Source organism: Heterodontus francisci, chromosome 21 (assembly GCF_036365525.1).
Source record: "Heterodontus francisci isolate sHetFra1 chromosome 21, sHetFra1.hap1, whole genome shotgun sequence".
In the NCBI taxonomy this organism is placed as follows: domain Eukaryota; kingdom Metazoa; phylum Chordata; class Chondrichthyes; order Heterodontiformes; family Heterodontidae; genus Heterodontus; species Heterodontus francisci.
The window spans coordinates 74,600,256-74,615,092 of record NC_090391.1 but is presented as its reverse complement, the minus strand read 5'-3'; the positions used below and the strand labels follow the sequence as shown (position 1 = coordinate 74,615,092).

The 14,837-nt window shown below is 43.6% G+C and overlaps 1 protein-coding gene across 1 annotated transcript; it reads left to right on the top strand.

Moving 5' to 3' along the window:
• Positions 1-6,379: 6,379 nt before the first annotated feature.
• On the top strand, positions 6,380-13,753 carry LOC137381160 (uncharacterized). The gene is made up of 6 exons (XM_068053543.1): positions 6,380-6,491; positions 7,595-7,702; positions 10,534-10,644; positions 12,378-12,509; positions 13,245-13,401; positions 13,672-13,753. Exons 1-5 carry the CDS (start codon positions 6,380-6,382, stop codon positions 13,394-13,396), a joined length of 615 nt encoding a protein of 204 aa, XP_067909644.1. The 3' UTR covers positions 13,397-13,401; positions 13,672-13,753.
• Positions 13,754-14,837: the final 1,084 nt, after the last annotated feature.

Genomic DNA, 14,837 nt, shown 5'->3' with positions numbered 1-14,837 from the left:
CTGTCAGAATTCAAGTCTGACATTAAGTACTGCATCAGCAGAAAATTCCTCCAACTCTGTATTGAAAGGATAGAAACCATCAGTCCCCATCGCATGTTTCCTTGCTGCCAACTCCATTTCTCGCCACACCAACTGTCTGTGACTCAGGCAGACTGCTTGTAATCTTGGTGTTACATTTGACCCCGGGGTGAGCCTCCTACCAAATCTCCATATCTTCATTAACACTGTCTATTTTCACCTCCAGGATATCACCCGAATTTGCCGTGATCTATTCTTGTGGATTGCCTTGTTCCCACCAGACTCGATAATTCTAATGTACTCCTGGCTGGCTTCCCCAGTTCCAACCACTGCAAATGCTGCTGTCTCGACCAATTGCCACTCAGGCATCTGCCCTCTGCTCACTGACCTACTTTTCCCAGCAATGAGCGGTTTTAAACTTCTCATCCTTGTTTTCAAATCCCTTCCTGGCCTCGCAGCTCCTCTCTTTGCAATCGGCTCCAGTTTGACAGCTCCCAGTTCTGGCTTCTTGAGCATTCCTGATTTTAATTGCGCACCATTGGCGGCCGTGCCTTTAGCTGCAAAGTTCACACGCTCTAAAATTACTTCCTTAAATCTCTCTGCCTGTCAACCTCTCTTCCCTGCTTCAAGATACTCCATAACAAACAAACTCTTTGACTTAGCTTTTGGTCATGTGACCTAATATATTCTTCGGTGCTCTGTGTTAAATTTTCTTTGATATCACTCCTGTACTGCGCTTTGGGATGTTGCATTACGTTAATAGCGCTAGATAAATGCAAGTCACTTGCAATTCAAGATTAAGGCAATAGGAGATGACAGTAAATGTCTGACCAAGATAACAGATAAGGGTAACATACATGGACAAGGAACATATACAGTAATATAACATGGGTACAAATTAATTGTTAATCGTGTGAGTGATCGCCTGTACAACAACGTACACAGCGTTCTAAACATAAAATGGGAACTGGAGAACATAACATGTCAAAGCCAGATGTAGTAGGATATCTGAAACATTTCTGTTCATTACATTCTGTGCAAGAAGCATGTGTAAACAGATATTCAGTTTTATAGCTTTATTTACCTGTCACAGGCGCATTTAACATGTCTTGTTTTAAAGCTGGTGATGGTGCAATGAGTTGCATTGAGTGATGAGGTGAATGTCTATTGAAAGTATAATCCTCCTGTACTGTTGTCCAACAGACCACGTGCAGGTAAGGCTGTCTGACGGTGGAAGCCCATGTACTGGCCGAGTGGAGATTTATTGCAATGGGATATGGGGTTCAGTCTGTGATGATTCCTGGGATCTGGCGGACGCTGACGTGGTTTGCAAACAGCTGGGTTGTGGAAAGGCCTTGGACCTGGCACTTCCGGCATCTTGTGAACGAGGCTCAGGGCCAGTTTGGTTGGATGAACTGAAGTGTTTCGGTAACGAATCATTTCTCTGGGAATGTCCCTCAGCATCGTGGGGTAACCACGACTGTTCTCATAAAGAAGATGTGAGGATCTTGTGTTCAGGTAAGGGTGCTTCCATGTGCCCATTTTCCGTAGTGTTGTGCACGTGGTTTCACAGGGAAGATATGACATCGAATTACATACAATGGACAGCACAGAATCTGGCCATTCGGCCTTACTGGTCAATGTGGTGTTTGTGCTGCCCATGAGTATTGCTCCATATCACTGCATCTAACCCTCTTTGCATATCCGCCTACTTCTTTCTTCTTCATGTACCTATACAGCTTTACCTTAAAGGCATCGACGCTCATCACTTCAACAATTGCATGTGTTCGGAATTCAAAATTCAAACCACTCCGAGCTAAAAAAAATAATTCTCCTGAATTTCTTATTAGATTTGTTCATGATCATCCTATATTTATGATCACTAGCTTCGGTCTCTGTCACTTTATAAGTGATTAGTGCCCCTGTATCCCGAGGTCTCTTTGCTGTTATACATCATTTTAATCCTTATTTTACAAGAAGTACGTTGCGTCTTTAATCTTCCTATCAACACTGACCACCTTAGACTTATCTGTATTCAACTCATTTGGCAATTGTTTGCCCATTCGGCTCTTTTGCTAACGTCTTCCGTATTTCGTATTTGTTGTTCTTAGTGTTAACTAGATCCCCAAATTGCTGTCATCTAAAATTTTGAAATTATGTCTCCCTTGTCTGAGTCAAAATCGTTTATGTAAATATTGATCAGCAGTGACCCCAGACCTGTGGAACACGACTTCCCACCTTCCGCCATTATGGGTTACCACATTTAAACCCGACAGTGTGCTTTGTAGCTCGTCTTATACTATTCTTCCACTGATCTCTTGACTTCACATGCTCTGACCCCAGTCATGATCTCACGATGTGGTTCCTTGTCGGAGGCCTTCTGAAAAAAACAAGCATGTTGCATCGACTGCATTATCCCCGTTATCTTTCTGTAACGTCTGAAAACAATGCAGTAACGTTGTTTGTCTTTCTGTTGTTCAATCCGTGTTGATTATTCTTTAATACATTATGGGCTGCCGGTGTTTTTCTATCGCTTTTCTTGAATAATTACCGGAAATCAGTGAACACAACTGGTGCAGCATGTGTTGAGCTGTGCAGTATGAAAAACAATGCGTTATCAGTCCAAACACCTGGATATCAATTGTGTCATTGACAGAGCACAAACAGCTGCGGCTGGTGAATGGGAAGCATCGCTGTGAGGGGAGAGTGGAAGTGTTCCACAATGGCACCTGGGGAACAGTGTGCTCGGATACACTTGATGGACCTGATGCAGAAGTGATCTGTAAACAGTTACAGTGTGGTCCCCTCAGTTCTATCGATTATTACACTCTGTCATTCGGAGAAGGATCTGGACCCATTTGGCTCGATGGGATGGAGTGTATTTCACACGAATCGTTCCTTTGGCAGTGTCAAACAGAACCGTGGGGGAAACACAACTGTGAACACAGGGAGGATGCTGGTGTTATTTGTTCAGGTAACACAACAAACGTCTCAATCTGTGAGTGTCATTTCAAACATTGGTGGCTGATACAGTCAACATGTTTCTCTTTTCAACAGAAGCAAAAGTAACTGAGGAGCAGCTCCATAGATCAGAGGACTGCATTCGAGAATATGATTGTAAACATGTACTTTCACCAGGTGCTACTTCCTCTTTATTATACCAACTATCTGACTTGTACTCCTGTCTTATACTACATCAATAATAATAATTGATTCTGTTTGCCAGATTCTGGACATTGGTTGCGCCTGTTTGGAGGTAACACCAACTGCTCTGGGAGAGTGGAGATATTGTGCAATAACAGCTGGGGCACGGTTTGTGATGACTCCTGGGATTTGTCCGATGCCAATGTTGTCTGCAGACAGCTGGGTTGTGGTCACGCTCTATTGGCCCCCGGAGGAGCTACTTTTTCTCAGGGTGACGGTGTTATCTGGCTGGATGAGGTGAAGTGCACTGGAAGCGAATCTTCTCTGGCCGACTGTCCTTCCTCATCGCTGGCTCAATCTGACTGTGATCACAAGGCAGATGCCAGTGTGATTTGTTCCGTGAGGGTGGCAGGGTTTGGAGAGTGGGGTTAGGGTACCTTGTTTTGTTAAATTGACTCATTAGTTCGGGAAATTAAGAACAGTATTTATCGTTTAAATGGAAAGTGCTGAAATTTCATCCTCCTGAACTTTTTGTACAATATATTCCATCGGGTTCGATGTGCCTCCAATTGCTTTCCCATCCACATCTGCAGGTACTTACCATTATTAATAGTCCAGCTAGCATTAGAGTTTGTATTAGTTGAATTGGTATTGTTGTCATTTTCTGAAGATGCTATGTGCACGTTCTCATTGACTGGAACATTTTGTTGCCTCACCGCATATTTCAAATGGTCCAGTTTAAATTCCGCTAATCCCAGTTTCTGGCTGCACCTGAACTGCCCTGCACTGATCAGAAACATGGGGGCACTGTCTCTGTAATTTAGATTGTTTCACACTTTCCTCTGGTGCAATGTGCACCACATAATGGGGAATGTTCAGCCCAACTCATTGCCTGGAAGCAGTGGATATAATTATTAAATACTTCTTGCAAATATTTTATCACACAAGATGGACTGTGTCTGTGCTAAACCTTTCTTTATTTTTGTCATTAGAACAGGGATATAAAATTACTTCCATCCTAGTTGCAGTCTGCTTCGGAGTCCTGCTAATCTGTGTGTTGGTCTCACTGATGGTGGTTATACAGAAAAAGTCAATCAGAAGAGGTGAGGCTCATATCTTACCGCGGAACAAACAGAAAATCGCAGATTTAATGTCATATACTTGCAAGACTTTCGGTCATTGCAGCTTTCTATGGACTGTCAGGTGACCTTGTTAGAAATACATTGTAGTCGTTTTTGCTGATTTTCTCCATTCAAGGTGCTCCAGAATGAATAAAATGTGACATTCAAAACGGAGAGTGATTTGAAGTGTTCACATTCACTGTGAGAGTTCATCACATAATACATGAAACTCTGGAAGAATTTACTTATTGTAACAATGGATCAGGAAGATAATTTGATTTTTTGGGCTGTGCATTCAGCTATTTATTTGACTGTTCATCTTCCTTCATCCATTGGGTATCAATTCCTGCCCTTCAGATTCGAGCTCTGGGCATCCAATCGCGAGTTGTCTAACCGGGCCTGTCAGTTATTTTGACAAGTGATACTTGTATAGGACCTCCTGTATTCACCAGCGGTGATTCGACATTCCAAAACAACGCTTGCACTCATATTTCACCCATCTAACCCACTCCTGATTTATTATAAGAAATGGACCTCTTAATAAAAAGCACTTTTCATAATAATATAGAGTTCTTATAGAAAAAGCTCTCTTTCTCTCTCTGAATAAGAAAGAGTCCATAGCTAGGACAGCATAGACCTGTTATCTCTGCCAAGGACCCGGCCAGAACAGCCTCTGTAACAAGACAATCATAAAGCTGAAAAGATCGAGCCTTGTAACTTGACTAGACTGGAAGTAGTTTGCAAACGATGACAAGCACGAGATCAGGTCATGGAGTCATAGAGTTATGCAGCAGAGAAACACACCCTTCGGCCCAACGTGTCTGTGCCAGCCATCAAGCACCTATCTATTCTAATCCCGTTACCCAGCACTTGGCCCTTAGCTTTGCATGCTATCCCATTTCAAATGCTCATCTAAATACCTTAAATTTTGTGAGGGGTACTGCCTCTACCACCCCTTCTGGCAGTGTGTTCCAGTCTCCAATCATCCTCTTTGTGAATAGTTTCTTCCTCAATACCCCTCTCAAACACCTGCCCCTTACATGAAATCTATCCCCCCTGGTTACTGACCCCGCCGCTAAGGGAGCATGTTACTTCCTATCTATCATATCAATGCCCTTCACAATTTTGTATACCTCAAACAGGTCCCACCTCAGCCTTCTCTGCTCTAAAGAAAACAACTCTAGCCTATCCAGTCACTCTTCATAGCTGAAATGCTCCAGCCCAAGCAACATCCTGGTGAATCGCCTCTGCACTCTCTCCAGTGCAATCACATCCTTCCTTTGGTTTGGTGACCAGAACTGTACACAGTACTGAAGCTGTGGCTTAACTATAATTTTATACAGCTCCATCATAACCTCCCCGCTCTTATATTATATGACTCGGCTAATACATACAAGTATCCCATATGCCTTCCTAACCAACTTATCTCCCTGTGCTGCTGCCTTAAGTGATCTATGGACAAGTACGCCAAGGTCCCTCTGACCCTTTGTACTTCCTAGGGTCCTACCATCCATTGTATACTCCCTTGCCTTGTTAGTCCTCCCAAAGTGTATCACCTCAGACTTCTTAGGATTAAAGTCCATTTGCTACTCCCTCGCCCATCTTACCAGCCCATCTATATCGTCCTGCAATCTAAGGCTTTCCTCCTCACTGTTTATGACACCAGTAATGTTCGTGTCATCTGCGGTCTTACTGACATACCTCCTATATCCACGTCGAAATCATTAATGTACATTACAAACAGTAATGGCCCCAGCACCGATCCCTGCAGTACACCACTGGTCCCTGGCTTCCAATCGCAAAAATAACCCTTGACCGTCACCCTCTGCCTCCGGCACTAAGCCAACTTTGGATCCAATTTTCCAAATTGCCCTGGATCCCATGGGCTCTTACCTTCAAAAAGGAAATAGGAGAGATCAGGGCCAACATGTTCCCGTAAAGTTGAAGGGAAGGAGCAACAAGTCCAAGGGAACCCTGGATGTCAAGGGTTATGGAGGATTAGATAAGGAATAAAAAGGAGGTTTATGACAGATTCAGAGCGCTGAAAATAGCGCAAGCCCTAAAAAAGTATAGAAAGCACAGGCCGTACTTAAAAAATGACTTTGGAGAGCGAAGAGGGGGCATGCAAAAATACTTGTGAGCAAGATAAAGGACAATACCAAGGAGTTTTTAAAGTATATTCATGGAAAGAGGATATCCAGGGAAAGAGTAGGGCCGATTAGGGACCAAAGTAGCCATCTGTGTGGAGCCGGATGACATAAATTAGGTTTTAAATTATTACTTTTCATCTGTGTTCACCATGGAGATGGATGATGTTGGTGTAGAGATCAGGGAAGGGAATTGTGATATACTTGAATAAATTAACATTGAAAGGTAGGAAGTATTAGATGTTTTAGTGGGCTTAAAATGGATAAATCCTCAGGCTCAGATGAGATAGCTTAGTTTAGAAATACAGCACTGAAACAGGCCCTTCGGCCCACCAAGTCTGTGCCGACCATCAACCACCCATTTATACTAATCATACACTAATTTCATATTCCTACCACATACCCACCTGTCCCTATATTTCCCAGCCTCCTACCTAAACTAGGAGCAATTTACAATGGCCAATTTACCTGTCAACCTGAAATTCTTTGGCATGTGGGAGGAAACCGGAGCACCCAGAGGAATCACACGCTGACACAGGGAGCACTTGCAAACTCCACGCAGGCAGTACGCAGAATTGAACCCGGGTTGCTGCGGTGCTCACCACTGCACCACAGTACCGCCCTGGGAGGATGTGCCACAGACTGTTACGTGAGACAAGGGAAGAGATAGCAGGGGCTTTGACACAGATTTTCAAATCCTGTCTGATCACAGGAGATGTACCAGAGGACTGAGGACAGTGAATGTGGTACCATTATTCAAGAGGGGTAGCAGGGATAAACCAGATAATTACTGGTTGGTGAATCTAACATCAGTGGTACGGAAACTATTGGAAAAAATCCTGAGGAACAAGATTAATCTCCACTTGGACAGGCAGGCATTAATCGGGGAACTCAACATGGCTTTGTCAGGGGGAGATCGTTTCTAACAAACTTGATTGAATTTGTCCCCAGTCTGCTGCAGGTAAATATATGAGAATGCAAAAAAAAATAGATACATAGACTTATCCGAAAATATGCACATCAAAACTACTCTGCATTCACAATACCTGGCTTTGTCTCTTTACTATCGGCATCTCTGTGATTTGGATGTGTTCGCAGATAATTTACTGTTAAACGCTCGTGGTTTGCAATTAAACTTTAATCTCCCTACCCTTCATCTGACAGGTTCTGTCACTGGTGGCAAGGGTTCACCGGCTGGTTTGTACCATGCAATTTATGAAGAGATTGAGAATATTCCACCTGGCAAGGATTCCTATCAGATCCGGCGTTCAGGTCTGTGTTTTATATTTCATACCGAATTTTGTCCAGACAAATGTCACTTCCACTTAAATACCCCATTTTAATGGTCAGTTTACTGACTGAACACTGTCAGAAATCCGTTCACTATCACCCTGTGAAGGTGGCCTATCACAGTGCGAGTGTGTCTATATCAGTGTGTATAGTAAGATGAGCAATGGGTTTGGGAAGATTCCCACCCATCGCGAATGGTTAAAGAACGTGATTTCAGTTTGTTTGTAACTTTCATGTAATTTTATTCCATTTAAACTAGACCATAAATAATCACTGCTCTCAGGAGGAGACAGTCACATTGACTCAGATTTTATTTCTCGAGGTGACTGGATTTCTGGATCAGAAACACGTTCCCATCAGGAACTCCTTACCTGAAATCAGTGGTTTCTGCAAAAAAACTTATTCTGACACTTTGTATGCTGAAGCTTAACATGATATCTACAAATTCCGCTTCATGATACTGGGGCAACAACACTAGAAAATCGATGAAAGCTTTGTCCTGTGATATATTTAGGGAGCGATTTAACCATTGAGATAAATTTCTGAGGTTACAACAAAACACACAAAGACGATTTCCCTGGTAGATAAATGAGAATCCTAAACGATTCAATAAGTATATTAAGAGTAAATGGGTAGCTAGGGAGAGAGTAGGTCCCCTTAAGGATCAGTGTGGTAATCGATGTGTGGAGCCATGGGAAATGGGGTAGGTCGTAAATGAATATTTTTCGTCTGTATTTACCGTGCAGAACGTCACGGAAGCTAATGCGTTCAAGGGAGGGACCAGCGATATCCTGGAGCATATCAACATTACAAGGGAGGAGGTGTTGGAGGTTTTGAAGCACATTAAGTTGGATAAATCTCCGGGGCCTGACCAGGTGTATCCTAGGAGGCTATGGGAGGAGATTGCTGGGACCTGGCAGAGAGTTTTGTATCATCGTTAGCAACGGGTGAGGTACCGGAAGACTGGAGGAGAGCTAATGTTGTGCCTTTATTGTAAAAGGGTAGCAGGAATAAGCCAGGGAACTACAGGCCGGTGAGCATTACATCAGTGGTGAGAAATTTATTGGAAGGGATTCTGAGAGACAGAATTTATATGCATTTGGAAAGGCAAGGTCTGATTAGGGATAGTCAGCATGGCTTTCTGCGTGGGAAAACATATCTTACGAATTTGATTGAGTTTTTTGAGGAGGTGACCAAGAGGATTGACGAGGGCAGGGAGGTGGACGTTGTCTACATGGACTTTAGCAAGGCTTTTGACAAGGTCCTGCATGGTAGGTTGTACCGGAAGGATCCAGGGTGTGGTAGCACATTGGATACAAAATTGGCTTAGTGATCGGAGGCAGAGGGTGGTAGTGGATTGTTGTTCTTCAGATTGGAGGCCTGTGACCAGTGGTGCGCCGCAGGGATCGGTGCTGGGCCTTCTGTTGTCTGTCATACATATTAGTGACTTGGATGAGAATGCAGGGGCATGATTAGTAAGTTTGCAGATGATACCAAAATTGGTGGTATAGTGGACAGTGAAGAAGGTTATCTAAAGCTACAACAGGATATAGATCAACTGGGAAAGTGGGCAAGTGATTGGCAAATGGTATATTTAACGCAGGCAAGTGCGAAATGATGCATTTTGGAAAGTTAAACCAGGGAAGGAGATAAACAGTGAATGGCAGGGCCCTGGGAGTGTTGTTGAGCAGAGAGACCTTGGGGTGCATGTACATAGTTCTCTGAAAGTAGCAATACAGTTAGACAGGGTGGTGAAGAAGGCGAATGGCATGCTTGCCTTCATCGGCCGAGGCATTGAGTACAAAAGTTGGGACGTCATGTTACAGTTGTACATAACGTTGGTTAGGCTGCACTAGGAGTACTGTGTGCAGTTCTGGTCGCTGCACTACAGGGAAGATGTGATTAAGCTAGAGAGGGTTCAGAAAAGATTCACAAAGCTGTTGGCTGGCTTGGAGCGCTTGATTAATAAAGAGAGATTGGATAGGCTGGGTCTGTTTTCCCTGGACCGAAGGAGACTGAGAGGGGACATGATAGAGGTATATAAAATGATGAGAGGCATAGATAGGTTAACTGGCCAGAGTCTGTTTCCCATGTTAAGGGTGACTAAAACTATAGGGCATTGATTTAAGGTGAGAGGGAGGAGGTTTAAAGGGGATAAAATTTTTCACACAAGGAATAGTGTTTATCTGGAATGAGCTGCCAGAGGAGGTGGTGGAGAGTGTAACAGTAGTAACATTTAAGAGGCATCTGGACAGGTACTTGAATGAGCAAGGCATAGAGGGCTGTGGAATTAATACAGGCAGGGGGAATAGTATAGATAAGCATTATGGTGGGCATGGACGCTGTGGGCCGAAGGGCCTGTTTCTATGCTGTGCGACTCTATGACTCGAATTTCAAATCCGTTATTACCCTCCTTGCACACTTTTCCAGCCCATTATCCGGGGTGGGGCTCTGTTTTGGAGCCCCACCACCTGCCGTTTGAGACTCTGAAAGGGAAAGAGACAGGGTGGAGGGATTTTGGATTAAGAAACTGTGCTCACTGACTATGTTTTACACTATTGTCTCTGCTCTGATGTCTGAAATCTGACCGACCGGCTGGACTGCGTATTGTTTTAACGGCTCGCTGTATGAGCCAACATTTAAGGTCCAACCCTAGTTGCTCTTGAACCACTGCAGTCCCTGTGATGAATTTTCCACAATCACGTCAGATACAAAGTCCCAGGACATTGTCACCAGATGATGACGGTATTATGTTATTTATTCGAACGTGCCAATCAATCTCTCCAATAACCATCCATGTTTGTGTTTAACAGCTACTGATTCCATTGAGTCCCTCAATCAGATTGAATATTACACCAGTTACAGTTTGGGTGACACGGATCCTGGATCAGAATATCCTGAAGGGAACATCTCTAGAATTCGGGGTGGGTACATTTTTACTTGTTACCATCATGTTTTTTTAATCCATCACTCTGTCTGATATCTAAAATCAACAATTAAATCAATCAGAACTCACTCGCCCGAAAATGATGCTGCTGAAGACATGGAGATTTTCTGAGTGAGTTTAGTTTGAAAAAATGGAGAAATAATTTGGATTTCTACAAAATCATCCCGATTGTATCCAGTAGTATAATGGAATGAAACTTTCAGTTCATGATGTTTTCTGACACTGTTGTCTTGGCGGTGCAATATGAAATTTGCGTGTATGTTGGATGGGTGATTCAATGCGATACACGTGACTTTTAAATGGAGGGCAGAATTTTGTTACACAGTGACCACAGTCTGGGAGTGAAAATGCCGCTGGATAGCGGTGCAAAGGAAACCTGACGTCCTTACACAGTTAGGTGATATTCCCCGAGTCGACCGAGCTCGTGGGTGGAGGCTCCACTTCAAGACGCTGGGCAGATAACGGAGCAAAGAAAACTGGAAATTCATGGCAATTTTCCAAACTATTCACAATTTAGTGAAAGGCGGGCGAGACTAACAGTTTCAGAGACTCGCCATCGATAACCAAGGGGAAGTTCAGAGGAAGGTCAGTTTTGGCTGTGAAAAGCATTGTGGAACTGGAGGGAGGGGGAGAGATATTGAATCACGGTATTGGCAATCTGGAGGCTGACCGATCTTGGCGATCACAACAGAGGTATTCAGAATGAGCATCCTCTCTGACTTATAAGATAGGTATAAAAAATGAAAACAATGAAGGGCTTGAGAAGTGAGTGCAGCAATTTACAATAGGTGTCATCCACTCCTGTTTTGAGATCTCCCATTGTGGAGGAGCATCAGAGATGGAGAGAACAGCAGTCCCCAAGGGTTGGTCTGCTGCACCCAGAGAGGGACAGGAATCGTGAGGCTGGAACAGAGTGTGGATTAGCATTGCAGCACAGTAGCACGCAAGCAGCTTCTTGAGTGCAGATGATGCTACCCACGAGTGGGTTTACCATCAGAGGCTCTGCTTCCTGCAAATGTCAGAGCAGCAGTGTCACTGAAGATTGTGCCATACCAGGGAGGTGGTCACTGAGCTGGAGGAGGATCTGATGGAGGAGGATCTGAACCAATGAGTGGGGGCACCCCTCCTCCAATTTCATTTTCATATTGTGTGACATTTAAGGCTGTCAGCTTAATGTAAGGCACTGCACTCACCTTGCCATACTACATCAGGGCATTGATCCTGTTCCTGCACTGAAGCCTCTTACATGGGACTACCTCACGTCTGCTCAACTCCTCCTCAATCTCCTGCCAGGCCCTGCCTGCCAGCCAAGCCGGCCTCCTCCACCCGTTCCGATGGGAAAAGCGCTTCCCTCCTGCCATTGCCGCTTGGAGGAACACGTACAGGGAGACATGAGAAAACCTGGGCTCCACCCTTGCTCTGACTGCTGCCATCTTACAAACACACCAGTTGTCAGTCCTCCCACCCAATGTCCTACAGTGCTCCTGTCTTTCAATCGATTGCTGGCTGCCGTTTAAAATATATGACGGGCCTATGATGACTCAACTGCCGCGGCACGACATGGTCCTACCATTCGTCAGCCTCAAATCTCATTCCAGCTGAAGATCACAGTCAAACCTGGCAAGCCTGAGTAGATTGGCGACTAACAATATCATTCTAAATATTCAGTGTTACCATGTGATTTTTGTGAAAATCATTATTTCCTCTCAGGTCTGGTCCCCGGTGATTATGATGATGTTCAGACTGGAGCCATTGACACTCAGGATGGTCACTTGTTGCTGGACAGTGTTCCTGATGATCTCTTCACACTGACAAGTGCCGGCGGTGATCTCTCCACTATCAGTGAGTTAAACTCCCACAGTCACCATCTCTCTGTTTCTACTTTGAATTTCATTCCAATCGGCGTTCTTACAGACTGCTGATTGATTTAAATTCATGTTGTGATTAAAGCAAATTAGTCTCCTCAATGGGGCGGCACAGTGGTGCAGTGGTTAGCACCGCAGCCACAGCTCCAACAACCCGGGTTCAATTCTGGGTACTGTCTGTGTGGCGTTTGCAAGTTTTCCTTGTGTCTGCGTGGGTTTTCTCCGGGTGCTCCGGTTTCCTCCCACAGCCAAAAGACTTGCAGGCTGGTCGGTAAATTGGCCATTATAAATTGCTCCTAGTATGGGTAGGTGGTAGGGAAATATAGGGACAAGTGGGGATGTGGTAGAAATATGGGATTAGTGTAGGATTAGTCGAAAATGGCTGGTTGATGGTGGGCCAAAGGGCCTGTTTCAGTGCTGTATCTCTGAACAAAAGTAAATGCTGGACTTATTTTGGAAAATACATCCTGACGTTATCTCTGTTATGAACACATTCACTGGAAATCCTTCAGGTGCTTAATCTAAACACCTTGATTCGGGCTCAGCAGATCCACTTCATCTGCTATCACCCAGCGGGAAAATAACAACACGGTTAATGGAGCTGGAAACCATTCAAATTCCAGTCCCCATCACCTCATTGACACTTATACAGATGACCCGCACTGAACTCACTTTTAGTTCAATAATTAATCCATCATCTTTCTCTCCATAGTATGCAACTCCCAGACCCGCACTGAAACAGCTTTGCTGGTTCCCTCCAATCCTGAAAACAATGAGGATGTTCACTGTGACACGTTCACAGCAGCAGACATTCCACCAATGACGGGCAGTGACTGTGCGGTTCAACATCTTACATCTGCATAAACCCGGTAAGACCAATGCTGTATTATTGGTTCCATTTATTTGTGCTGACAGTGTACAGTCCCGGCTGGTTCTTATATTAATATGATAATGAATGGTGTTTTCAGCAGTCAGTGATTCTAAAGTATCGCAGAGAACATTCTGTGTACTTACTATTGAAATAGGAGGATTATTGAAACAGAAATATTCTGAGTAGAGAACATATACTGTATTTGATGTGTTTATTTGATGGTTGGCATTGCTGTAACCCTCTCAAGTCGTTTCTGTTATCCTTTCAGCTAAAAAGTCAGCCTCAAATCCAGCAAATGATGTCTAAAGGTGTATCACAGACTGGTGGAAAATATTCTGTGTTAAATCTGAAACAATGGCATGAACATTTCCAACAGTGTGAACATGCTGAATGTGATTTACTTCACGATATAAGCATCACTTTGCGTTCATCAGTCACCAGATTATTTGGTGTTGGAATAACAAGATTTGGCTTTTCTCTATATTTTCTCTGAAAGTGTGTGTAATCTGTTTAATTAAAATACCAAACAGAATTGATTTCGGATCAGTTCTCTGTCTGTACAAATACTGAGATACATTCCACCGCATGTAATTAGCAACACTGACACAGAGATTAAATCCATTGCTTATTAATAAAGAGTTGGTATGAAATTCGTTCTGTAACCGTTTCACATGTTCATATCCTATTAAAGGATGTTTAGAATACGTCTGTCGAAGAATAAATGGTCTGTCACTTTTATCTGCATTTATTGTATCGGCTTCCTCCACCGCCATCTACTCGATGTGGACAAATTACTGCAGTTTATAATGTAAGTGTTGATGTACAATGGAAATAATGCAAAATTAATAAAAACATTGATTCCATGTTTTAGCTGTAATGTGTGTCTTTGTCAATATTAATTCCAATATTATGATTCAAAATCTAAATATACACCAATTCCTAGATACAATACAATGTTGTTTTACTGTGCTGCACTATCCCGGAGTATGGCGGTAGAGCAGGAGAATCTGATCAGAAATTAATGTGTTTTTGCAATTTAATTCTAAGTATTTTAGTTCATCATCAGTGGTGTGCAATTGTTACTCAGTCGGGAGAACGACTACATCGTGCTGACTCTCCAGCTGATGGTGATTTTTGTTTTTGGTCGGCTGACTGAAACACCTGTAACCACCAGCAGAGGGCGAGCATTATTAGACTTGAAATCAGATAATGCTGGAAACACTGAGCAGGTCTGGTATCATCTGTGGAGAGAGAAACAGCAACAGCTTTGCACGTTAATGCGATTTCTTCAGAACCATGTAATGATTGAGATTATTGCTTTTAGCAAAGACAGAACCAGGGAAAAGTGGCATAGTGGCGCAGTGGTGAGCACCGCAGCCTCACAGCTCCAGGGAACCGGGCTCGATTCCGGGTACTGCCTGTGTGGAGTTTGCA

Bases quoted from the DNA above. Each gene is read 5' to 3' on its own strand.
- LOC137381160 (XM_068053543.1), top strand. From the start codon at position 6,380: ATGACTTTGGAGAGCGAAGAGGGGGCATGCAAAAATACTTGTGAGCAA. The intron at 6,492-7,594 runs GTAGGGCCGATT...TTCATCTGACAG, and splicing joins AGAGGATATCCAGGGAAAGA to GTTCTGTCACTGGTGGCAAG. The intron at 12,510-13,244 runs GTGAGTTAAACT...TTCTCTCCATAG, and splicing joins CGGTGATCTCTCCACTATCA to TATGCAACTCCCAGACCCGC.